The 26,608-nt window shown below is 42.9% G+C and overlaps 2 protein-coding genes across 2 annotated transcripts in view; one reads left to right on the top strand and one right to left on the bottom strand.

Annotated features, from left to right (window-relative positions):
* The window catches only part of TMEM218 (transmembrane protein 218), a 32,776-nt gene extending 10,657 nt beyond the window's left edge, over positions 1–22,119 (bottom strand). Inside the window, exons 1-2 of the mRNA XM_075564131.1 lie at positions 22,054–22,119; positions 11,682–11,792 (exon numbers count right to left, since the gene is read on the bottom strand). Coding sequence (XP_075420246.1) covers positions 11,682–11,791 — 110 coding nt within the window. The 5' untranslated portion in view covers position 11,792; positions 22,054–22,119. The remainder of the gene's footprint in view (positions 1–11,681; positions 11,793–22,053) is intronic.
* On the top strand, positions 9,013–10,232 carry LOC142462356 (spermidine synthase). Its single transcript, XM_075564130.1, has one exon. It carries the CDS (start codon positions 9,037–9,039, stop codon positions 9,943–9,945), a length of 909 nt encoding a protein of 302 aa, XP_075420245.1. The 5' UTR covers positions 9,013–9,036; the 3' UTR covers positions 9,946–10,232.
* Positions 22,120–26,608: the final 4,489 nt, after the last annotated feature.

Genomic DNA, 26,608 nt, shown 5'->3' with positions numbered 1-26,608 from the left:
TGACACTGAACAGGACAGAGAGATATAGGGGGTGGGGGTGGGGGGAAATCAAGGGTACGAGTGGTTTTGTCTTCAAAAAGGTGAAATGTTGATTGACAAACCTCATTCTGGATGTCCGTCAACTTCCTGAATGGATGAAAATGTGGACAAAAATTGTGTACTTGTGCCAAAAGACTGATCATTGAAGAGATGGGGAAGCTATCTGGACTATCTAGGAGCTCAGTTCAGTGAATTTTAATAAAGGTTTTGGGAATGAGAAAAGTTGCTGTGAAATTTGTGCCTTGAGTTCTGACCAGGAACAAGAGCTCCGAGGTGAGACATGCAGTGCTTTGAAAGAACAGCTCTGAAGTGACCCAGAATTTTCCCCCGAGGTCATTATTGGTGAAGAGACATGGCACTATTCTTTTTTTTTTTTATTTTAACAACTTATTAGGGGCTCATACAATTCTTATCACAGTTCATACATATACATACATCAATTGTATAAAGCACATCTGTACATTCTTTGCCCTAATCATTTTTTTCTCCTCTTTTCTTTTTTTACATTTTATTAGGGACTCATACAACTCTTATCACCATCCATATATGTATACATACATCAATTGTATAAAGCACATCCATACATTCCCTGCCCCAATCATTCTCAAGGCATTTGCTCTCCACTTAAGCCCCTTACATCAGGTCCTCTTTTTTTTTTCCCCTCCCCTTTCCCCCCTCCCTCGTGTGCCCTTGGTAATTTATACCTCGTTATTTTGTCATATCTTGCCCTATCCGGAGTCTCCCTTCCCCCCTTCTCTGCTGTCCCTCTCCCAGGGAAGAGGTCACATGTGGATCCTTGTAATCAGTTCCCCCTTTCCAACCCACTCACCCTCCACTCTCCCAGCATCACCCCTCACACCCTTGGTCCTGAAGGTATCATCCACCCTGGATTCCCTGTACCTCCAGCCCTCATATGTACCAGTGTACAGCCTCTGTCCTATCCAGCCCTGCAAGGTAGAATTCGGATCATGGTAGTTGGGGGGAGGAAGCATCCAGGATCTGGGGGAAAGCTGTGTTCTTCATCGGTACTACCTCGCACCCTAATTAACCCATCTCCTCTCCTAAACGCCTCTATGAGGGGATCTCCATTGGCCGACACTTGGGCCTTGGGTCTCCACTCTGCACTTCCCCCTTCATTTAATATGGTATATATATACATATACATATACACATATATACACATACATACACACACTTATATCGCTGTTGTTTTTTTTGCATGATCATGGCACTATTCTTATGCCTCAAAAGGAAACATCAATCAACCCATCATTGTCACCACACCCAAAACTATCTTGTCAAGTGAAATCAATGTTAACAAACCCAGGGACAAAGGAACAACAAGTGATCTAAAAATTGATGGCGAGGAGGGTGTAGGACGCCTGGTAGGGCTTCATCAAGGGCAATGTGACTGAGGAATTACTGAAACCCGAATGAAAGCCAAACATGATGGTGAGACAAGAGGAAGATAAAAGGAAATAGAGAAGAAGGTAAACAAGCGGCTATCTAGCTCTGAAGCAACAAAGCCCACATGGAAGAAGTACACCAGGTGTGTGATCACGATCCCCATTAGTTGTCAGGCATCAAAGAACAAAAAATCATATCATTGTGTGCTTACCTCCATGATAAAATTGTTGAAGACAAATGGGTGCATAAGCAAATGTGGCGAAGAAAGCTGATGGTGCCCGGCTATCAAAAGAGATAGTGTCTGGGGTCTTAAAGGCTTGAAGGTAAACAAGCAGCCATCTAGCTTAGAAGCAACAAAGCTCACATGGAAGAAGTACACCAGCCTGTGCGATCATGAGATGTCGAAGGGATCAGGTATCAGGTATCATCAGAACAACAACAAAAAAATCTTACCATAGTGAATGAGGGGGAAGTGCGCAGTGGAGACCCAAAACCCATTTGTAGGCCTCTGGAGATCCCCTTGCAGAGGGGTCTCGGGAGGAGATGAGCCAGACAGGGTGCAATGCAGCAACGATGAAAAATACAACTTTCCTCTAGTTCCTAAGTGCTTTCTTCCCCCCCCACACCCCAGCCCCCCCCCACACACACACACACTATCATGATCCCAATTATACCTTGCAAGTCTGGCTAGACCAGAGGATGTGCACTGGTACAGATAGGAACCAGAAACACAGGGAATCCAGGGCAGATGATCCCTTCAGGCCAGTGGTGTGAATGGTGATACTGGGAACATAGAGGGAGGGTGGGTTGGAAAGGGGGAACTGATTACAAAGATCTACATGTGACTTCCTCCCTGGGAGACAGACAATAGAAAAGTGGGTGAAGGGAGATGTCAGACAGGGTAAGATATGACAAAATAATAATTTATAAATTATCAAAGGTACATGAGGGAGGGGGAGTGGGAAGGGAGGCAAAAAAAATGAGGAACTGATGCCAGGGCCTTAAGTGGAGAGCAAATGTCTTGAGAATGATGAGGACAATGAATGTACAAATGTGCTTTACACAATTGATGTATATATGGATTGTGATAAGAGTTGTATGAGTCCCTAATAAAATGATTTTTTTTAAAAAGGAAATAGAGGAATGAACTAGAAGGCAAAGAGCATTTATAGAGGTCTAAATACATGCATGCACAAATATTTATATATGGTGGGGAATTAGATCTATGTGCATATATTTATAGGTTTAGTATTAAGGTAGAAGATGGCTATTGGGCCACCACTCAAGTACTCCCTCAATGCAAGAACACTTTGTTACATTAAATTGGCATTCCATGATGCTCACCTTCCTGACATGAGTGCATAAGCAAATATGTTGAAGCTGATGGTGCCCAGCTATCAAAAGATATAGCATCTGGGTCTTAAAGGTTGAAGACAAACACGCAGCCATCTAGCTCAGAAGCAACAAAGCCCACATGGAAGAAGCACACCAGCCTGTGTGATCATGAGGTGTCGATGGGATCAGGTACCAGGCATCAAAGAACAAAAAAATCATATCATTGTGAATGAGGGGGAGTGGGGAGTAGAGACCCAAAGCCCATCTGTAGGCAACTGGACATCCCCTTACAGAAGGAACTCAGGGAGCAGACGAGCCAGTCAGGGTGCGGTGTAGCAACGATGAAATATACAACTTTCCTCTAGTTCTTTAATGCTTCCTCCGCACACTATTATGATGCCAATTCTACCTTACAAATCCAGCTAGAAGAGTGATACAGACAGGAACTGGAAACACAGGGAATCTTGGACAGATGAACCCCTCAGGACCAATGGTGAGAATGGCAATACCGGTAGGGTGGAGGGAAGGTGGAGCAGAAAGGGGAAACTGATCACAGGATCTACATATAACCTTCTCCCTGGGGGGCAGACAACAGAAAAGTGGGTGAAGAGAAATATCGTTGGTCAGTGTAAGACATGACAAAATAATAATAATTTATAAATTATCAAGGGTTTGTGGGGGAGGTAGGGAGGGCAGTTGAGGGGGAAAATGAGGAGCTAATACCAGGGCTCAAGTAGAAAGCAAATGTTTTGAGGATGATGATAGTAAGAAATGTACAAATGTGCTTGACACTGCCCCTCCCCCGAGAAGAATTTGTTTCAAAGGACGACATTGATTCTGCAGCTCCGGGAGATGGACATATCTGATTAGAGCACACAGGAGCAGATGAAGGAGGAGGAGGAGAGAGTGGAGCACAGCCTGGCCCACCAGGCCGTGAGGATGATGTTCCTGATTAGAGCAGCCAGTCCACAGAGAGGACAACATGGCTGGCCTCACTATGAGACATGATGCCCCTCAGTGACTAAGGGCGCTACAGGGGACAGCACCGGAGACACAGTGTAGGAATTGCACCTGACCTGATCCCACCACACCGAGGCAAAGCACTGGGGGAGTGCAGCGGAACAGCAAGGGAATGGAGTGGCAAGACTTTGGGGCCAGGGCGTGGTGCCCCAACAGACTGGACTGGAAAACACTCCTAAGGGCCAACAAATGATCCTTGAACTAACAACAAGCTTTTCTTTCTTGATGTGTTTTGTTTTGTTCTGTGTCAGTGGTTTGTTGTTTTGTTGTCTGCTTGTATATTGTAGCTTTGTTTTCCTCTGTCTTGTTTTCATGCATGTTATTGTCTCCACAGATCTGTCTAAATAAGACAGGCTGGATGAACTATCTAGAGGAAAATCAACGGGACCGACAGTTCTGGGGGGATTTGGGATAGGGGGAGGTGGGGGGTAAGGAAGTGGTGTTAACAAACCCAGGGACAAGAGAACAACATGGGATACAAATTGGTGGTGAGGGGGGAGTGGCAGGCCTGGTAGGGAATAATCAAGGGTAAGGTAACATAAAGAAGAGGTATAGCTGTAACCCAGGTGGGGACGGAGCATGATAGTGGGGCAGGAGGAAAGTCAAGGAAAATAGAAGAAAGAGCTAGGAGGCAAAGGGCATTTATAGAGGTCTAGACAAAGACATGTACATGTAAATATATATATGAGGATGGGGAAATAGATCTATGTGTCTATATTTATAGGTTTAGTATTAAGGTGGCAGAAGGACCTTGGGTCTCTACTCAAGCACTCCCTCAATGCATGAATACTTTCTTCTATTAAACTGGCATTCAATGATGCTCACCCTCCCGACATAACTGCTGAAGCCAAAGCGGGTGAACAAGTAAATGTGGTGAAGAAAGCTGATGGTGCCCGGCTATCAAAAGAGATAGTGACTGGGGTCTTAAAGACTTGAAGATAAAGCAAGCGGCCATCTAGCTCAGAAGCATCAAAGCCCACATGGAAGAACACACCAGTCTGTGTGATCCTGTGGTCCCGAAGGGATGTTATCAGGCATCAAAGAACAAAAAACATATCATTGGCTGCATACCTCCATGATACAACTGCCGAGGACAAACGGGTGCATAAGCAAATGTGGCGAAGAAATCTGATGGTGCCCGGCTATCAAAAGAGATAGTGTCTGGAGTCTTAAAGGCTTGAAGGTGAACAAGCGGCCATCTAGCTTAGAAGCAACAAAGCCCACATGGAAGCACACCAGCCTGTGCGATCATGATGTGCCAAAGCATCATCATCATAAAAACAAAAATCTTACCATAGTGAATGAAGGGGGAAGTGCAGATTGGAGACTCAAAGCCCATTTGTCAGCCACTGGAGATCCCCTCCCAGAGGGGTCTAGGGGAGGAGATGAGTCAGTCAGGGTGCGAATGTAGCACTGATGAAGAATACATCTTTCCCCCAGATCCTGGATGCTTCCTCCTCACCAACTACCATAATCCGAATTCTACCTTGAAAGTATGGATAGAGCAGAGGTTGTACACTGGTGCATATAGGAGCTGGAAGCACAGGGAATCTAGGGTGGATGATACCTTCAGGACCAGGGGTTTGAGGGGTGATACTGGGAGAGTAGAGGGTGAGTGGGTTGGACAGGGGGAACCGATTACAAGGATCTATATGTGACCTCCTCCCTGGGGGACAGACAACAGAGAAGGGGGTGAAGGGAGATGCCGGATAGGGCAAGATATGACAAAATAATAATCTATAAATTATCAAGGGCTCATGAAGGACAGGGGAGCGGGGAGGGAGGGGGAAAAAAAGGAGGACCTGATGCAAAGGGCTTAAGTGGAGAGCAAATGCTTTGAAAATGATTAGGGCAAAGAATGTACAGATGTGCTTTATACAATTGATGTATGTATATGTATGGATTGTGATGAGTTGTATGAGCCCTTAATAAAATGTTTAAAAAATGTGCTTGACACAATGGATGGATGTACGGGTTATGAATTTTACAAGAATTTTACAAGCCCCCAATAAAATGATTTAATAAACAAACAAATAAATAAAAAGATAGTCCAACTAAAAAGTTGAGTTCATCAATACATAATAATCTTAGTTCAGTTCATTATTAGAGTGGTTAAATCAATTAAATACTTGGTTGATATTGTAATATTATTTTAAAATAACATTTTTAAAAGTTAAAATAAACAAAGATCAAGACGATGCTCATTTGTTTTTTGATGTGAGGGGGATAGTGCAGTTGGAGTTCCTTCTACCAGGTCAGATTGTTCATCAAGCTTTCTATTTAGAAGTTCTCAAAAGATTGTGTAACGGTGTGCAACAAAAAAGGCCTGATTTGTGGCAGACAGGAGACTAGTTTTGCCACAACAATGCACCTGCTCACACAGCATGCCTCTCTTGTCCCCTACACCTTACTCACCTGACCTCGCTCAGTATGACTTCTTTTTGTTTCTGCGAATAAAGAGGACTATGTAAAGACAGTGATTTGACTATGTAGAAGAGGTGAAGAAAAAACTAGGGAGGTGATGTTAGCCTTCCAGATGAGTTTGAAAAGTGTTTTGAACAAAGGAATTATAGATTTGGTAAATGTATTAGTGTAATAGAGAATAATCTGAAGGTAATGAAGCTGTTTTGCCAAAACATTTAAATATCTTTGAAAACAAAAATCCTTTTGGTGGGGGGGGTAGGGGGCTAGGGAATTCCCTTATATGATCAAGAACTGATGGCTCTGAAGGAAGAATTCCAAGATGCACTGAAGGTATTAGCAAAAAACAGGGCTGCAGAATTAATAGACTACAAATTGATATATTTAAACATACTGATGACGTATTCACCTATGCTGAGAAATTTGGAAGATAAACTACCTGGCCAACAAATGGGAAGAGATCCATATTTGTACCCTTTCCCAAGAAAAGTGACCTCTCAGAATGTAGAAATTATCGAGCAGTATCATTAACGTGACTTTCAAGTAAAATTTTAAAAGATTATATTCAGCAACAGTTGCAGCAGTACACTGACAGAAGACACAGAATAATGGAATCATTACTGATGTAAGATGGACCTTGGCTGAAAGCAGAGAATACCAGAAAAACGTTTCCTTGTCTTTTCTTGACTTTTCCAAGGCATTCAATTGTGTGGTTCATAACAAATTATGGATAGCTTTGAGAAGATTGAAAGTTCTAAAACACTTCTTGGTGCTCATGTGGAACCTGAACAAGGGAGTACTGTTTGGTTTAAAATCAAGAAAGGTGTGTATCAGGGATGTATCCTCTTATCATCCTTCTTCAATCTGTATGCCTGGCAAACAATTAGAGAAGTTGGCCTATGTGAAGAAGAATGGGGCCTCAGGATTAGAGGAAGGTTTACTAACTATTCATGATATGCAGATGACACAATCTTAAGACTCGATGCACTTGCTGATGAAGATCAAGAATTGCAGCTTTCAATATGAATTACAACTCAGTGTAAAGAAAACCAAAATCTTCACAACTGGACCAATAGGTAACATCATGATACACAGAGAAAAGATTGAAGTTGTCGAGGATTTCATCCTGCTTGGTCCACAATCAATGTTCATGGAAGTAGCAGTTAAGTGGTCCAACAATGCATGGCATTAGATAATTCTGCTGCACAAGCTTTCATTGTGTTGAAGAGTAAGATGTCACTTTGAGGATTAAAGTGCACCTGACCCCAGTCATGGTACTTTTAATCAACTCAGATGTATGTGATGTTGGACAATGAATATGGAAAAATCTGTGCATTTGAATTATGGAGAATATTGAAGAATATTGAAAATACCATGGTCTGCCAAAAGAACAAGCAAATTTATCTTGGAAGCAGTATGGTCAGTGCACCATACAGGCAAGGATGGGGAGACATTTGTCAGGAGGAAATAGTCCTTGGAGAAGGACACCATTCTTAGCAAAGCAGAGGGGCAGTGAAAAAGAAAAGTACCCTTGACAAAATGGATGGACACAGTGGCTTCACCAATGAGCTCAGGAGCTCATTTTGTTGTACATATGGTGGTTCTGAATCGGAAAAGACAAGACTGCACCTAACAACAACAATGGCCAAAGTCCAGATGAGCTGTGGGGTGCCATCAAGGATATCACCCACCAAGAAAGCAAAAGATCATTAAAAAGGCAAGAAAGAAAAAGAAAACACAAGAAAGAAGAGTCACAAGGAAGGGATGAGTCAACCAGGGTTCAGTATAGCACCAATGAAACACACAACATTCCTCTGACTCTTTGAGGCTTCCTCACCCCTACTATCATGACCCCAGTCCTACCTTTCAGTTCTAGCTAGGCCAGAGCATGTACACTAGTACAGATAAGAGCTCGTGACACATGGAATCTAGGTCGGATAAGCCCCTCAGGTACAGAATTGGGAGTAGCAATACCAGAAGGGTAGGGGAAGGTTGCAGGAGAAGGGGGACCTGATCTCAATGATCGATGCATAATTCCCTCCCCAGGGGGATTAACAACAGAAACATATGTGAAGGGTGATAGCAGTTGGTGTAAGATATGTAAACAACAATAATTTATAATTTATCAAGGGATCACAGGGAGGTGGGGATGGAAAAAAAGAGGAGCTGATCCCAAGGACTTAATATAGAAAGTAAATGTCTAGAAAATTATGATGGCAACATGTGTACATATATGCTTGATAAATTGATGTATGGATGGTTATAAGAGCCCCCAATGAAATGATCTGATAAAAAGTAAAATAAAACCAGGAAAGGCATGCATCATAGTTGCATCTTTTCATCATATTTATTCAATCTGTATGCAGAGCAAACAATCAGAGAAGTTGAACTACATGCAGAAGAATACAGATTGGAGGAAGATTCATTAACAAGCTGAGTGATATGCAGATGACCAAGCTTTACTTGCTGAAAGTGAAGAGGATGTGATGACGGTCAAAGACTACAGACTTCAGTATGGATTACACCTCAAAATAGCGAACGAAAAAATCCTCACAACCAGACCAATAAGCCACATCATGATAAATGGAGAAAAGACTGAAGTTGTCAAGGATTTCCTCTTACTTGGATCTCTATAATCAATGTCCATGGAAACAATGATTAATAAATCAAATAATGTATTGCATTGAGCTAACCTGCAGCAAAATAGGTCTTTAAAGTATTAAAAACAAAGATTATGAGGTCCCGTTGTGCTGCGGCTCCGCGCGGCCTCCAGTCCCGGGCCCGCGCCCCGCGCCGCCCGCCCGCCCGCCCGCCATGGAGTCCAGCCCGGCCAGCCCCGCCGCCCCCGGCCCCGCTGCTATCCGCGAGGGCTGGTTCCGCGAGACCTGCAGCCTGTGGCCCGGCCAGGCCCTGTCGCTGCAGGTGGAGCAGCTGCTGCACCACCAGCGCTCGCGGTACCAGGACATCCTTGTCTTCCGCAGTAAGACCTACGGCAACGTGCTGGTGCTGGACGGCGTCATCCAGTGCACGGAGAGGGACGAGTTCTCCTACCAGGAGATGATCGCCAACCTGCCCCTCTGCAGCCACCCCAACCCACGCAAGGTGCTGATCATCGGGGGTGGGGATGGAGGCGTCCTGCGGGAAGTCGTGAAGCACCCCTCCGTGGAGGCCGTGGTCCAGTGTGAGATTGACGAGGATGTCATCCAGGTCTCTAAGAAGTTCCTACCGGGCATGGCTGTGGGCTACTCCAGCCCGAAACTGACCCTCCACGTCGGCGACGGTTTCGAGTTCATGAAGCAGAACCAGGATGCCTTTGACGTCATCATCACGGACTCCTCGGACCCCATGGGCCCTGCAGAGAGCCTCTTCAAGGAGTCCTACTACCAGCTCATGAAGACGGCGCTCAAGGAGGACGGCATTCTCTGTTGCCAAGGCGAGTGCCAGTGGCTGCACCTGGACTTGATCAAGGAGATGCGGCAGTTCTGTAAGTCCCTCTTCCCCGTGGTGGCGTACGCCTACTGCACCATCCCCACCTACCCCGGCGGCCAGATCGGCTTCATGCTGTGCAGCAAGAACCCCAGCACCGACTTCCGGGCGCCGGTGCAGCCGCTGACGCAGGCGCAGGTGGAGCAGCGGCAGCTGAAGTACTACAACGCGGACGTGCACCGCGCAGCCTTCGTGCTGCCCGAGTTTGCCCGCAAGGCCCTGAATGATGTGAGCTGAGCCCGGAGCTGCTGCTCCTGCCGCCACCCAAAACCTCAGACCAGGGAGCCTCAGGGTGCCGGGACCCCCCTGCCCCACACAGGACCCTCTGAGGGCTCTCACCCACCGACCAAGTGTTACTGGCCCCAGAATGCTGCCCGGCCTGCCCTGCTGGGCGGACTGTCTGTCTGTCTGCTCTTTGTGGTGTCCAGCCTCGACCAGCTGTGTCCAGCGCCTTCTCTGCCTTGTCACCCCTTGCTCACCAAACACGTGTATTTATAACAAACAAACAAAAAAAAAAAAACAAAGATTATTTTGAAATGTAAGATGTGTCTGATTTAAGTCATGACATTTTCAATAATCTCATATACATATGAAAGCTGAATAATGAATAAAAAATGCCCAAATGTTGACTCCGTGTTTTTGTAAAGAAGATTAAATATAGCCATACTGGTTTTGTTGCATTTCACTTTACTGCACTTCACAGATACTGTTTATTTTATATGAAAGGTTTGTGGCAACCTTAATTAGAGTAAATTCATTGGTGCCATTTTTACATCAGCATGATCTCACTTCATTTATTTGTGCCACAGTTTGGTAATTCTCACAATATTTCAGACTTTTTCATCATGCCATTGCATATGTAGTATAATACAGTATAAACATAATTTTGCGTATACTGGGAAACAAAAAGGCATGTAACTCATTTTATTACAGTATAGTGGTCTGTAATCAAAAGCGCAGTATTTCTGAAGAAGTGCAGATATTCTGAAGCATTCATGGGCTGCCCAGAGTAAATGTCTTAGAAGAAATATAGTCAGGATGTTCCTTAGAAGGGAGGATGGTAAAACTTCATCTCATGTACTTTGGACACATGATCAAGAGGGACCAGTTTCTGGAGAAGGACCTCACGCTAGGTAAGCAGAGGATGAGAAAGAAAGAGGAAGACCATCAAGGAGATGGACTGACACAGTGGCTACAACAAGGCACTCACACATCGGAATGATTGTGCGGATGGCGCAAGACCAAGCTGTTTCTTTCAGTGACACATAGTGTTGCTGAGTCAGATCTGATTTGATAGCACCGAACCACAAGAACAATGAGAATTTGTCTTTCTTTTCTCTCTCTCTGCATAAACTCATAATTATGAAAGTCCTATGCATCCTATTCCCTGCCTCCACTTCTAATTTTGTGTTCAGACCAGAATACATTAGTAAACTATATAACTATCTACTTCCAATTGACTTGAATGGCCTGGGGGCACAAGAGTTCAAGACTATAGTTTTGGAGGTGTGTGTGTGTGTGTGTGTGTGTGTGTGTGCGTGCGTGCACATGTGTGTGTGCGTGTGTGGATGTGCGTGTGTGTTTAAGTCAGTTCATGACCTAAACCAGCTCTGAAGTCATTATCTCGCATATGGTAAACACTTCTATGGGCCCATATCTAAAGACAGGGATTGAAACAAACTTTTGTCAACTGACACAAGTACACAATTTAATAGACAGCAAACGAGATTTCCTGTCATCGCCGAGACTGCATTTCCTCCACAGTGAGAACTGAAAACGTCATCTCCTTGCCCCTTCCACCTCTGCTTTAGAAAATAATAACAGTGGTGGTTTTAACAGAGGTGAAAATGCAACTAATTCAAACTGCCGATTGCAAGGAATGATTTCTTCTGAGTTCTAAGTGTTTAATGAGTGTTGGCAATTTGCCTCCGGTTGCTTTTACCGAGGAGTCCCAGCTGGAAAGACTGCCTTACCTCGCTATACCGGAGGCTCGGGATAGCAGCGCACACAGCAGCAGCACTAACACCCAGAGCAGGGCCAAGATGAACACACCTGCACCCACTCCAAGCACAGTGCCAGCCATTCTGTGGGGAAAAGGATATGTTAGCACACAGCACTGGCTCTGGTCTACCACGGAGGCGGTGTGAAGTATCCAGCCTCTATAATCCAGTGATTGCTTGCCTCTGCAGGCTACTGGGTTTTCTTGAAACAGTCAGACATATGCAGAATACCCACCTGACCTAATGGTGGAGTTGTGGGTGACTGATGTGTTAGAGGATTAATTAATTAATCGTAAACAATGTCCAATCTCAGAATCCCTTAGTAATCAAAACACCTTCCCGTCCCCCGCCCCCAAGCGCAACGCCACATATACACACATTTTATGGAGTTGACTCTAGTTTAGTGATCTAATAGACTCCATTGATTTTCCAAGGCTCTCCTACCCTCCTTTTAGAATTATGACTTAGGTTAAAGTTTACAGAACAGATCTTCAGTCTTATACCCAACAGTTTACACAGGTTTTGTTCCAGCTCATCCATTTCAGCCCCCTCAGAGCGCATTGCTTCTCCCACTTCCTCCCAGGTTTCCTGTTGCTATTCCTTCTTCTTTCCTAGCTTTCTGTCTTTATGCTGCTTTGATCTTAAAGGTTGCCTACTCCAACATGAGTAAGTTCACTTCCAGACCGAAGAGTGATAAGGGCCACAGACTCCAAACTCACTGTCTTCAAGTTGATACTGACTCATAGTACCCTATAGGACTGGGTAGAACTGCCCCTATGGGTGTCCAAGGGAGGAAGATAGAGTGGAACACATCCTGGGCCAACAAGCCTTGAGGACTATGACCTCACTCAGAGCAGCCAATGTACGGAGATGACCATATGGCCAGCCCCACTATGAGACACGACATCCCTCACTGACCCACAGCCCTACAGGGGACAACACTGAAGACACAGTGTGGGGACTGCACCTGATCTGACCCCACCATACCAAGGCAAAACACTGAGGGCGTGCAACAGAACAGCAAGGGAGGCAGAACAAGGAAGTCCCAAGGGAGTACAAAAAATAGACTTTGGGGCCAGGGTATGGCACCCCATCAGACTCGACCGGAAAACACTCCTAAAGGTCCTAAACAGACCTTGAACTATTTACTGGCTTTTCTCTTTTTTGTCAATGGTTTTTTGTTATTCTTGTTGTTTGGTTTTCTTTTCTTGATTTGTTTTGCTCTGTCTTGTTTTTGTGCATGTTATTGTATCTGCAGATCTATCTAGATAAGCTAGACTGGACAAAAAAATCTGGAAGAGAAAACAATGGGACCCACGGTTCAGGTGGGGCATGAGAGAGGGAGAGGTGGGGGAAAGGAAGAGGTGTTAAAAAACCCAGGGACAAGGGAACAAGTGATCCAAAATCAGTGGTGAGGAGGGTGTAAGAGGTCTGGTAGGGTTTGATCAAGGGCAATGTAACCAAGAAGCATTACTGAAACCCACAGCCTGAGCATGATAGTGGGACAAGAGAAAAGTAATAGGAAATAGAGGAAAGAACTAGGAGGCAAAGGGTATTTATAGTGTTCTCAATACAGGCATGTATATAATTAAAGATATTTATATATGATACTGAGGAAATAGATCTATGTGTATATATTTATAGGTTTAGTATTAAGGTAGAAGATGGACATTGGGCGTCTACTTACATACTCCCTCAATGCAAGAACCCTTTGTTCTATTCAACTGGCATTCCATGATGCTCACCTTCCCGACAAGATCACTGAAGATAAAGCAGGTGCATAAGCAAATATGATGAAGAAAGTTGATGGTGCCCGGCTATCAAAAGATATAGCATCTGGGGTCTTAGAGGTTTGAAGGTAAACAAATGGCCATCTAACTCAGAAGCAACAAAGCCCACATGGAAGAAGCACACCAGCCTGTGTGATCCCAAGGTGTCAGTGGATCAGGTACCAGCCATCAAAGAACAAAAAATCATATCATTGTGAATGAGGGACAGTGGAGTGGGGACCCAAAGTCCATATGTAGACAACTGGACATCCCCTTACAGAAGGGCCTAGGAGGAGGAGATGAGCCAGTCAGGGTGCAGTAGAGCAATGATGAAACATACAATTTCCCTCTAGCTCTTAAATGCTTCCTCCCCCGCATGATCATGATCCCAATTCTACCTAACAAATCCAGCTAGACCATAGGATGTACACTGGTACACATGGGAACTGGAAACACAGGGAATCTAGGACAGATGAAGCCTCAGGACCAGTGGTGAGTGGCGATACCAGGAGGGTGGAGGGAAGGTAGGGTAGAAAGGTGGAACTGATTACATATAACCCCCTCCTTGGGGGATGGACCATAGAAAAGTGAATGAAGAGAGACATTGGTTAGTGTAAAACATGACAAAATAATAATTTATAAACTATCAAGGGTTCATGAGGGAGTGGGGGAGAGAGAGCAGTAAAAATGAGGAGCTGATACCAAGGAGGGCTCTAGTAGAAAGCAAACATTCTGAGAATGATGATGCCAACAGATGTACAAATGTGCTTGACACAATGGATGGATGGATTGTGATAAGAGTGTATGAGCCCCAAATAAGATGATTTAAAAAAAAAAAAGAAGAAGAGTAGAAAGCTTCATCTTTCTTCCTCAGAACAGCTGGTAGTTTCAAATTGCCGAGCTTGCAGCTTGCAGACAAATGCATGACCACACCCCACCAGGGCTAATGAGAAAGGCCATATTCAGTTCATATCTGACCAACACGCCTGGTCTCTTGTGATTCTGAGTTCTGTTCCACACTTTTGTATAGACAAGTGATCTTTTTCTGAGTGGCTGGTGGTAGTGGGGCACTGTCTAGTTCATCTAGTTTCTGTATTATAGAGCCTAATGTTCACATGGTCCATCCAGCTGTTTCCCTGTCTCCTGATTTTCATCACTCTTTTTTCCTATGGATGGGGAATTTGTACCTTAGATAGCTGTTAAGTATTTTTAAAGAACCCACTAGCTACTCACATTAGAGACAGAACATTGTCTTTGTAACCATGCCAATTGGCCCTGGTGTCCCAAGACTATGGTCCTGAGCCCCAGGCCCCACGGACTCTCTCAGGGTGTTTGGTTATATCTAAAACATTTTCATAACTTTGCCTCTGTATACTCTATCAAATTCATGCAATAAAAGTAAATACACATGTATAAATATCCTGTCAAAACTATATATTTATGTGTCCACTCCCACGCTGCCTCCCATACCTGTTCAGCCTGCATGTTTATCTGAGCATCCTGACTTTTCAGTATGAATTGTGTGAAGGTTTACAGAGCAAATCCATTTTCCATTCAATACCTCATATACATTTCATGTCATTGTTTGCCATTCTTATAATGCAACATCATTTATCGCATTTCTTCCCTGTGTTTCCCATTTCCATTCATTCCTCCTTGTTCCTAACCCTTCTTAATTTTGTCCTTGGGAAAATGCTGGTCTTTTGATGACAAATAGTTGATTATTAGGTGGAGTACACACCTCCCTAGTGCTATTGTCCCTTTTATAGACCTGTCTCTTGCTTGACTGAAAGGTGAGTAATGCAAATGAGCCATTCGACCAGTCTCTATCCAAACAATAAGCATGGTCTTGCTTTATGTTTGTGTGTTTTATTCAATTTTTCTCCCACTCTACCTAAGAGATTCTAATGTGATCCCTTTTAAGGAATTGGTAATGGTAATTGAGCACTGGTTAGCTCTTCTGGTTCAATGTCATGGAGACTGATGTTCATAGGGCCCATTAGTTTATTGGACGAATTGTTTCCATGAGTCTTTAATCCATGGATCTTTGACTTTCTTCGCTCTTCTTTGATCTGAATAGGGAAAGAGCAATAGTTGTAACTTGGATGGCTACCTACCTACAAACTTTTGATATTCTAGTCACTACTCACTGAAGTACAAGGGTGCTTCAAACGGTTTGTGGAAGGTATCAATTTTTCTTAATTCCATTTTTCTACAACTTTAGTGTGAAGTCCTCTCATAGCATGTGGAATATTATTTTTGTTGACCATATTATTCCCATTGACCTTGAAATCTTCTGTATGTGGTACTAAGTCTGCAGGCCAAGCAACTCATTAACCCAAGGTATGTGGTAATGGCCAAAGGACTTTTATATCTTTGCTCCTATATAGCCCACTGTATCCATGGGTATATTTACAGCCTAGGTAAACACAAAGGAACTTCAGAGTTTGTGAAAAATGGAAAGATAATAGAATTTTTTACTAAACTTTTTTAATCCCCTTCATATGTAGACGTATCCTGTCAACCTTATATAATATATATTTGTTGGTATAGTACCATTTTCCTTTCCATACCTGTTCAGCTTGAGAACCTATTTGTGCATTCCCACATATTGTTATTGCAAGATTATGTATGTAATAGTATGTACCTCTGTTGCCTTTAACTCTTATAGTCCTTCCAGTATCTTCCTCCGCCTTCATTATGTTTTGCTGACTTTACTTTTATTCCTTCAGCTTCACCCAAGTTAATGTTTCTAAATCTAGTTTGTAATTACCCTCCCTCCTCTTCATATCCATGGTAACCATCAGTGTTTCTACCTCACTTTTTTCCTTCTTCTTCTGTCACTGACCACTCTCACACAAGATAGGCAGCAATTACATAGGGCAATTAGACTCAAAGTCTGGAGTCTATGCAGAGCATAGCCCGTCACAGCATGCGGACGGCCATGCAACTGACATAGCTATTCAGGAAAGGAGTCTGGCTTAACAATCTTAGCTTTATTTACATCTGTTTATTCATATACTAAACCCTGGTGATGTAGAGGTTTGCATGTTGGGCTGTTAAATTTAAGGTCAACAGTTCAAACCCACCAGTTGCTCTATGGGAAAGATGAAGCATTCAGATCTCATGAAGATTTACGGCTTTAGAAACCCACAAGGGAAGTGCTACACTGTCCTATAGGGTCACCAAGAGTTAGAATCGACTCAATGGCAGTGTTTGGTTTTGACTTCATTTATGTGCTTTTTGCCTTCACTTCACCTATTAATACTTGTGTATGTCTAGTTGTTGATTTGCCCTCTGTTTTCTCCTATTCCTGTTATTAGACCACTAGTTTTAAAAGTCAAGAGAATCTTTTCACCCAAAACATTTTAGTAACCATCAAAGAAAGTTTCTTTTAGTATAAAACCTTTCCTTGACCTTCAGTAGCAATGATTCCATACAATATTTGTTCTTTGTGATTTACTTAACTCAGTTATCATGTCCTCTAAGTTCATCCATTATGAAGTGCTTCATAAGTTCATTGTGGGAAGCAGATAACAAGAAGAGAGTATACACAGACGAATCCTTTATTTTCACATACTAAGAAGCCTGGCAGACTGGGTTTCTGGAGTGGAAGGAGGCCTTCACCCTGGTGAGTTGGAGGTGAGTCGCAATCACATTCCCATAATTAATATTGGTCCCCACTATATCCTCCCATAGTAGTGCTATCTTAAAGTTACCTCTTACAAGCACATGGCTGATTGCTATCTAGCCTGCAGCTTTAACTACAGGAGTAGACATATGCCATTGCTCTGTAGGCTCCGAAGACAACCATTCCCCATTAGCTGCCCAGGGCACTGGTGTTAGGTTACTCCTATGTACTCAGGAACTTCTAGGGTTAGAGTACAGCCCACTTTGTTCCATATGTGGTTACCTGTATTAGCGGGGCTCTCATGGACCCTGAATATATATAAGCCTTGGTTGGAATTATATTCTCTCTGCGTGGATTTGGCTCCTGAAGTCATGGCAGTCCCAGAAGTGAGCACTTCCATGCTTTATCTTGTCTGATGTCTAATTTTACCCAATTACTCAACCACCCTTTGGACCCATTTGGTTGTGGGAGCTGGTACCCACAGTTCCTTGTTATTTTTAACACTGAATAATATTTTATTGTGTTTATGTGCCATAGTGTGTGCAGCCATTCTTTTGTTGATGGGCATTTAGGTTGTTTCTTTTTGCTATTGTGAATAGTGTTGTGACGGACATCATATGAATATGCCTCTTCATGTCACAGCTCTTATTTCTCTAGGATACCTAGCTAGAGGCCAGGCTGTTGGATCATATAGCATTTCTATTTCTTTTTAAGTAAGCATCAATCATTTTACAGTCCCATTAGCAGTCTACATCCTTGCCAATAATTGATGTCTTCTCACTTTTTTTTTTTGAACTTTGCCATCAATGCTGGGGTAATATCTCATAGTTATTTTGATTTGTATCTCTGGAATGGCTAATGATCTGGAGCATTTCTGTTTGTTGGCCACCAGAGTGTCTTCTTCAGTGAAGTGTCTGGTCATGTCCCCTGCCAATTTTTAATTGGATTATTTGTCATTTTGTTTTTCGGGTATCAATTTTTTCTATCAATTTTAGAGACTAGTCCTTTTTCTGATATGTCATTGCCCAAAAATTTCCCTAATCTGTGTTTTCTTTTGTACACTTTTGGTAAGATCTTTTGAGGCACAGAGTGTCAAATTTTTAGGAGGTACCTATCACATAGTTTATCTTCTGTTAACTATAGTCTCAATTATTTTTAATAGTGTGTTTATGCCTTGTAGGGTTCCTAAATGTTCCTACATATTGTTTCACTGGTGATTTCTTTAGTTTTAGGTTTTACACTTCGGGGTTTGGTCCATCTTTAGTTTTTTTATACAATGTGATTTGGGTCCTGTATCATTTTTCTGAAAGTTCATATCCAGTTTCATCAGCACCATTTTTCAAAGAGACATCCACTCTCCAATAATTGCAGTTCTGTCAATGATCAGTTGTCACGGGTTAGATGGATTTACTTCTTGGCTCGCAATTATGTTCCACTGATCTGTCATTGTCTAAGTACCGGGCTGTTCTGACTACCAGGACTGTACAGCAGGTTTTGAGTTTGGGAAGTGTGCCTTCATACTTGTTCTTCTTCTTTAGTCATCCTTTAAAAGATGGAAAAATAAATCTGCTTCCCATATAAAGTGGATCAATCATTTTTCCATCCTTTAAAGAAGGACGTTACAATCTGTATCAGGATTACATTTTATCTGTAGATCATTTTGGGTAGTATTGACATTTTCACAATGTTAAATCTTCCTACTTACAATGGTATATTATTCCATTTATGTACGTCTCTTGTGTTTTTGATAGTAGTGTTTTGTAGTTTTCTTTGTATAAGTTCTTGGGATTTCCGGTTAGATTTATCTATAGGTTAGGTATTCCACTGAGTCCATGGTTTTATTAATTTTGTTAAATTGTACCTAGCCACTGGGTGCACTAGCTTAGAACAAGTTGCTCAATGCTCGCCTAGTGGGAAAAATGTGTACTACAAAAGCTCCACTCAGCAGAGCTTTTTCAGTTCTTTGGTGGGGGAGGGGGAAGGGGTGGGTGGGTATCCCCTTGTACAATTGCTCTTTGATACACATGTGAGTGTCTCTGGATTTGTTTCTCTAGTCAACCTGAACTAACACCTCCTCATCCGTCACCAGTCCTGTGTCCTCTTTAAATGGCAAAAGGAAAATAATAATAATGGCAGGAAGTGCTGCCTTGTACTGGTGTCTTGTCCCCACCACAATTTTCTCCTTTCTGCAGCCTATCCCCCACCCTAGTTTTCTCCTTCATTTGACATAAAAAAGGGGTTCTTTTGACAAGGGCACAACAGCAGACAATACACTAAGGTGTATATGACACTACCACCCAGAAGTCACCCCAGATATAGTGCTATCCAAAGTAACACAAACCCACAAGGCTGAAAACAGGGAACAAGAGATATCAATCTGTAATCAAAGGCAATTATGAAGCAAAAACAGGGAATAAACAGTATTGCTACAGAATTTCCAAATGGAAAGGAAGTTAAATCAATTCCAAGACAGAATAGACAGTTTTAAAATTGAGAAAACAAAATGCTACAGGTCAATCTCAAAGGAAATGAATAATCCTTTGCATCAAAATAAAGAGAAAAATCATAAAAATTTAGTAAACTCTAGAACAACTCAAAGGAGCCTTGGTATGTGGGTACATACTAGGCTGCTATCCAGAAGGTTGGAAGTTCAAAACCATGAGCCACTCCTCAGGAGGAAGGCAACATTCTTCTCCACAAGAGTCAGAGTCTTAGATACCCAAAGGGGCAGTTCTACCCTGACCTATAGGGTTACTATAAGTCAGCACCAATTCAACGGTAATGAGTTTGGAGTTTCTTTTTTTTTAATCTTATTTTATTGGGGGTGCTTACAGCTCTTATCACAATCCACACATATAGCCATTGTGTCAAACACATCTGCACATGTTGTCATCTTTTCCAAAACATTTTCTTTCTACTTGAGGCCTTGGTATCAGCTTATTTTTAATTTTTCTTCCCTCCCCCATATCCCCTTGATAATTTGTAAATATTTTTCCATGTCTTATACTGACCGCTGTCTCCTTTCACATACTTTTCTGCTGTCTGTCCTCCTGGGAGGGGGCCCATATGTCAATTATTGTGATCAGTTCCCTCTTTCTCCCTGCCCCCCCACCTTTCCTTACCCTGAGTTTGGAGTTTTTTAAGAATAACTCAAGGAAAGGGAAAAGTCAAGACTTTCTACCCTATAAAAAGTTACAGTGATGTTGTAATGAGTCACAACTGACCCAATGGTAGTAAGAACAACTCAAAAATCTATACTTCAAGCAAACAATAGTTGAAGCTGGTATAACCAGAAACATTGCCCTTCAATGGCCCAGTTGAAAATTTCATGAGATGTTGGGTTCAGTATATAGTATGACATTAAAGTAACAGGATTAATATCCCTAAGGTCTTAAGAAAATGGGCATCACTTTATAACTAAACCATACATTTTGTTCCTAAGCTTAGTTTACAGAGTCTCTTTTAGGGAGGGCATGAATTCATTTTTATCTTGTTAATTCAATGTGGGAATAATACTTGTGATTACTTTCCATATTGGAACTGAGAATAATAATATAAAGTAGCATTTTAATGTCCAGGTCATTTTTCAAACCTTGAGAATTGATGCTTTAGATAACTTGATTCAAAAATCCATTTACTTCATGCTCTGACATTGAAAGCAAGTAGACTGGTATGAGAATAAAATAATCTGTCTGAATATCCTGTTTGGTAGCCGACAAGAGTAACTATGGGGCTAATTTCCCCCTCTGTGCTCAGGCTGTGAGGTCTTTCTTTGGAAAGGTAGTTTGTCAAAATATTTTGGTCTTATAGTAGTGCATTCTTCATTTAATGGTTGAATTTCCATAACCTTTCACCAATCTCTCAGAGATAATAGTGGCATACATTAGGTGATTGACCCTGTATGTAATGTACACTATTGGATTTTAAAATATTCTACTCACTACCACATTATGAGAAGGCAAAAAAAAAGTATATAAAACCAAACTTAGTGCAATCAAATCAAGTCTGACTCCCAATGACCCTGCAGAGATGGATACAACTGCCCTCATGGGCTTCCCACATTGTAACTCTTTCTAAAGTGCAAAGCTTCCTCTTTTGAACATGTAAAGTGTTCAGAAATAATGCAGGTTTGAACCACCAACCTCCTGGTCCGCAGCCCAACACTTAGCAAAGGCTCACTGTCATCTAATCAATACTGACTCCGAGAGACCGTATAGAGCAGACTAGAACTGCCCTGTTAGTTGTCTAGACTATAACTGTTTAAGGGAGTAGAATGCCTCAGCTTTCTCCTGCAGAGCTGGCTGGTGGTTTTGAACTGTTGACCTTGAAGATCGCAGCCCAGCACGTAAGCAATACATCACCAGGCCTCCTTTTAAAGCTTACTAAGCAGCCCTATTATATTGAAGTAAAATTCAAATCTGAGAAAAATCAATGGCAAAGCTGGCAAATGCCCCGGACGGTCATCATATCTCTAGACATACTGCTCGACAGGGGCTCTGGGGAGACAGCTCGCCCTGAAGTTGCGCAGTATGGCCTTGCCTGGGCAGTGCTGTGATTTGAACTTGCCACAGTCGCTCGACCGACCTCTGCTACTCATCCCATCACCACAGCCTTCAACTCGGATCTTCAGAGTGTTCACTCAGCTCCTTCGAGAACTGGAAAAGACTGGGCCTTCGGTCATAGTATATTTGAAACTGGAACTGACCTTTAACTTTCTCCAGGGCATTAAAACAGCCCTTCCTTCCCTGCATCTAGCTAGCCTGGCGGCCGGGCTTTGGTCCAGGCGGGCAGGAAGAGTGGTCTGTAAAGTCTGCACAGCCGCCCGCCCGCCCCGCCTTTCAGCCCCCACAGCCAGGCCGTCGCCATCCTCCCTCCCTCCAGAAGCTCCGCCGTCCGCATCCCCGGGCCTTTCACCAGGGTCGCCAGGTGCCTGGCTCTTACTCACACATCACAGTTCGGCCCGGTCTGGCCACGGGGCTTGCCTCTGCTTACAGCCAATCACTAGTGCGCTTTCATCCAGACGAATACAGACTCGCCAATCAGCACCCTTCTTTCTATTCCCAGCTTCCCCCTTATTAGCTTACGCACGCCGCCGGGGCAAGCGACGGACAACGGATGGGCGGGCACGTCTCGCTTCCTTACGGCTTGTGATTGGTTAGTCGGTATCTCTCCTGGACCAGGCCTCACGTTCCATTGAGCCCACGCGCCCCACTCTCTAATCAATCACAGCAGTCCCCTCGCTAGCCTACTCGTTCATTGGTCAGCGCAGCCTGAAGGCGGGTTATTGAGCGGAAGGGAAAGGCATCCTGCAACCTTCCTGTGTGTTACCATGGCGATACGCAAGGCCTGGTGGTGCAGCTCCAGGATCTAGCAAGCAGTTTCTCTTCGGCTTCCCGCCCATCTTGAGGTCCCGAGATTGCCACAGTAGTTCAGATGTTAGTGCTGTGGAGTTTTGTGAACCACTCATTTGCCAAACGGAGCTCTGGTGGTGTAGTGGTAACTTCACGGTCATCAGTTCGAAACTGCTACTCTGACAGAAAAAAAAAACAAAAATAAAATATGAGTCTTTGTACTCCTATAGAAAGTTTATAGTCTGGGAGCAAATAAAGGGGGAGGAAGAGAGAGTGGAGCACATCCTGGCCCACGAAGCCTTGAGGACTATGTCCCCCTCAGAGCAGCCAATGCACAGAGAAGACCATATCGCCTGCCCTACAATGAGACACACATCCCTCACTGACCCATGGCAGGGGGACAACACTGGAGACACAGTGTGGGAATTGCGCCCAATCTGACCCCACCACCCTGAGGCAAAAAGGGCATGCAACAGAACAGCAAGGGGAGCAGAGCAAGGAAGTCCCTATGGAATACCAAAAATAGACTGGGGCCAGGGCGTGGCACCTCATCAGACTCATCTGGAAAACACTCCTAAAGTCAACAAACAGACCTTGAACACTTATAGGCTTTTCTCTTTTTTGTCACTGGTTTGTTGTTTTGTTTGCTTTTGTTGCTTTGTCTTGTTTTTGTGCATATTATTAACTCACAGGTCTGTCTAGCTAAGCTAGACTGGATAAATAATCTGGAAGATAAAACAATGGGACAAATGGCTCAGGAGGGACATGGGAGAGGGGGAGGTAAGGGAAAGGAATTAGTGTTAATAAATCAAGGGACAAGGGAACAACAAGTTATGCAAAATCAGTGGCAAGGAGTATATGAGAAACCTGGTAGGGCTTGATCAAGGGCAGTGTGGCTAAGGGAAATTACTGAGACCCAAATGAAGGCTGAACATGATAATGGGACAAGAGGAAAGTAAAACTAAATAGAGGAAAGAACTATGAGGCAAAGAGCATTTATAGAGGTTTAAATACAGGCATGTACATATGTAAATATATATATATATGATGGGGAAATATATCTACGTCCATATAATTCACAGGTTTAGCATTAAGGTAGCAGATAGACATTGGGCCTCTACTCAGGTACTCCCTCAATGCAAGAACACTATTCTATTAAACTGGCATTCCATGATACTCACCTTCCTGACGCAATTGCTGAAGACAAATGGGTGGATAAGCAAATGTGGTGAAGAAAGTTGATGGTGCCTAGCTATCAAAAGATATAGCATATGGGGTCTTAAAGGCTGGAAGGTAAACAAGTGTCCATCTAGCTCAGAAGCAACGAAGCCCACATAGAAGAAGCACACCACCCTATGTGATCACGAGGTGTCGAAGGGATCAGGTATCAGGCATCAAAGAACAAAAAAATCGTATCATTGAAAATGAGGGGGAGTGTGGATTGGGGACTTAAAGCCCATCTGTAGGCAACTGGACATCTCCTTACAGAAGGGTCTCGGGGAGGAGACGAGCTAGTCAGGGTGCAGTGGAGCAATGAAGAAACACAGTTTTCCTCTCGTTCTGAAATTCTTCCTCCCTGGCACTATCATGATACAAGTTCTACCTTGCAAATCCGGCTAGACCAGAGGATGTACACTGGTACAGATGGGAACTGGAAACACAAGGAATCCAGGACAAATGAACCCTCAGGACCAGTGGTGAGAATGGCAATACCAGGAAGGTGGAGGGAAGGTGGGGTAGAAAGGGGGAACTGATCACAAGCATCTATATTTAACTCCCTCCCTGGGGGATGAACAATGGAAAAGTGGGCGAAGGGAGACATTGGACAGTGTAAGACATGACAAATAATAATAATCAAAGGTTCATGAGGGAAGGCGGTGGGGAGGGAGGGGGGAAATGAGCTGTTTTCAAGGGCTCAAGTAGAAAGCAAATGTTTTGAGAATGATGAGGACAATAAATGTATAAATATGCATGACAAAAAAAATGAAAGTTTAGAATCTCAGAAACCCGAAGGAGCAGTTCAACTCTGTTCTTTAGGGTTGCTATGTGTCAGAATCAACTTGAAAGCAATATGGTTAGTGGTTCTTTTGTTTGTATGGTTTTGGTTTTGGTGTAAATGTGATCAGGCCTTGGAGAGGGGACAGGAATAACCGTTATGAGTCCTTGACTACATCCTGGAGGGAACAGAGCCCCAAGCACTAGCTGTAACAACATTATATTGCATTTATCTTTACGTTGCCTCAGTTTACTTGGCAGTATTCCTATGAGTAGATTCAGGTAAGGACTATTCTACCTGTGCAGCACATTGGGGAAAAGAAGTCTGGAATCCATCTGGAGACACACCTTCAGACGACTGGAACTGGAGCTGCTCCACGCTTTCAGCAGACTTCTCTTACTAAGTGTAAACCAGAATAGGCCATGGTTTTGTTCACAGGCCTGTTAGACCTCAAGATAAAACAAAACAAAAACAGAAACCCCACTGCCATAAAAAAAGAATCTATAAATGTAGTCAACCAAAGGAAATAGTGAAGTAGTTGCATGCACAACTACTGAATCTAGAAGGGAAACAAGTAAAAATAAAAACAAAAGCAATACCATCTTTGCTGCTTGTAGCATTTGATATTAGACAAAATTCTGAAACACTATGAACAAACTGCCGTTACATAATCTCCGGTTTCATGAACCCAGTCCCTCTGCTTTGAGAGGAATCAGCTTTATGAGTGAAACGGAAGAATTCAATGGTTGAATTCTATTGGGTGCATGTTTCAAATTCACTCTAACTTCAGTGCTTCGTTTGCAGTTACATTAACTAACCAACAATTTCTTACACGTTTACCAACTTAATACGGCCTAATGAGGAACTATTTGACTAGGAAACTCTCTGGCTTAACTAAAGCACCACGTGAACCAACCTAGAGACTGGAAGACTGCCTAGAGCCCCGAAGTCTATCTAGAGACCAGAGGAACTAGATGGTGCCTGACGACCACACCAAACCTTTCTGACCAGGATCACAATAGAAAGTCTTGGACAGAGTTGTTGTTAGGTGCCCTCACGATGATTCTGACTCATAGGAACCTATTTACAACAGAACAAAGCAATGACCAGACCTGTGCATTCCGCACATCACTGTTGTGTTTGAGCCCATTGTTGGAGTCACTGTGCTAATCTAGCTCCTTGACAGTTTGTCTCTTTTTTATTGACCTACTTGATCAAACATAATGTCCTTTTTCCTGAGAACATGTCCATGATATAATATATTCCCCCCAATGATATAATATTTGACTCCTCACTTCAAAGGAAAATCCTGGCTATACTTCTTTCAAGGTTTGCTCTTCTGGCAGTCCACAGAACTTTCAATATTCTTCATCGGAACCAGAATTTAGGATGTATATATGGATTGTGATAAGAACTGTATGAGCCCCCAATAACATGATTTTTAAAACCATAATTCAATTGCATTAATTCTTCTTCAGTCATTGCTCTTCAACACGTTAAAGAGGTTTTGCGCAACAGATTTGTTCAGGGCTAGTCATGGGATTTTTTTTTGGCTTCTGCTTCACGTGAAAATTGACTGGACATGGATTTGAACATGGATCCAAGTAATATGAAACCCTTGATAGACTTTGATCTTTTCTTCATTTATTTGATATGATCTATTGGTTTAGGTATGAGGACTTTTGGTTTTCTTTACATTGAGCTATAATCCATACTGAAGGCTGTGGTCCTTGATCTTCGTCAGCAAGGCCTTTTGAGTCCTTGCTTCAGCAAGCAACATTGTGTCATCTGCATATTGTAGGTTGTTGGTCTTCCTCTTGTCCTGATTCCAAGCTCTTCTTTATGTAATCCAGCCTCTCAGATTATTTGTTAAGAATATAAATGGAATAAGTATGGTACAAAGATACAACCCTGCACCTTTCATAATTGTAAATTACAGAGAACCACATAGTATTTCCTTGTTCTGTTCAAATGTTTGCCTCTTGGACCATGTGCAGGTTCTGTATGAACACAGTGAAGTGTTCTGGTAATCTTATCCTTCTCAATGTTATCTGTAGTTTGTTATGAGCTATATAGTTAAATGCCTTTGCATAGCTAATAAAACACAAGAAAACATCTTTCTGTGTTCTCTGCTTTCATTAAAGATCCATCTG

This window comes from Tenrec ecaudatus, chromosome 12 (genome assembly GCF_050624435.1).
Source record: "Tenrec ecaudatus isolate mTenEca1 chromosome 12, mTenEca1.hap1, whole genome shotgun sequence".
Lineage (NCBI taxonomy): Eukaryota > Metazoa > Chordata > Mammalia > Afrosoricida > Tenrecidae > Tenrec > Tenrec ecaudatus.
The sequence above is the reverse complement of the archived record's forward strand: the minus strand, read 5'-3'. Positions and strand labels throughout refer to the sequence as shown.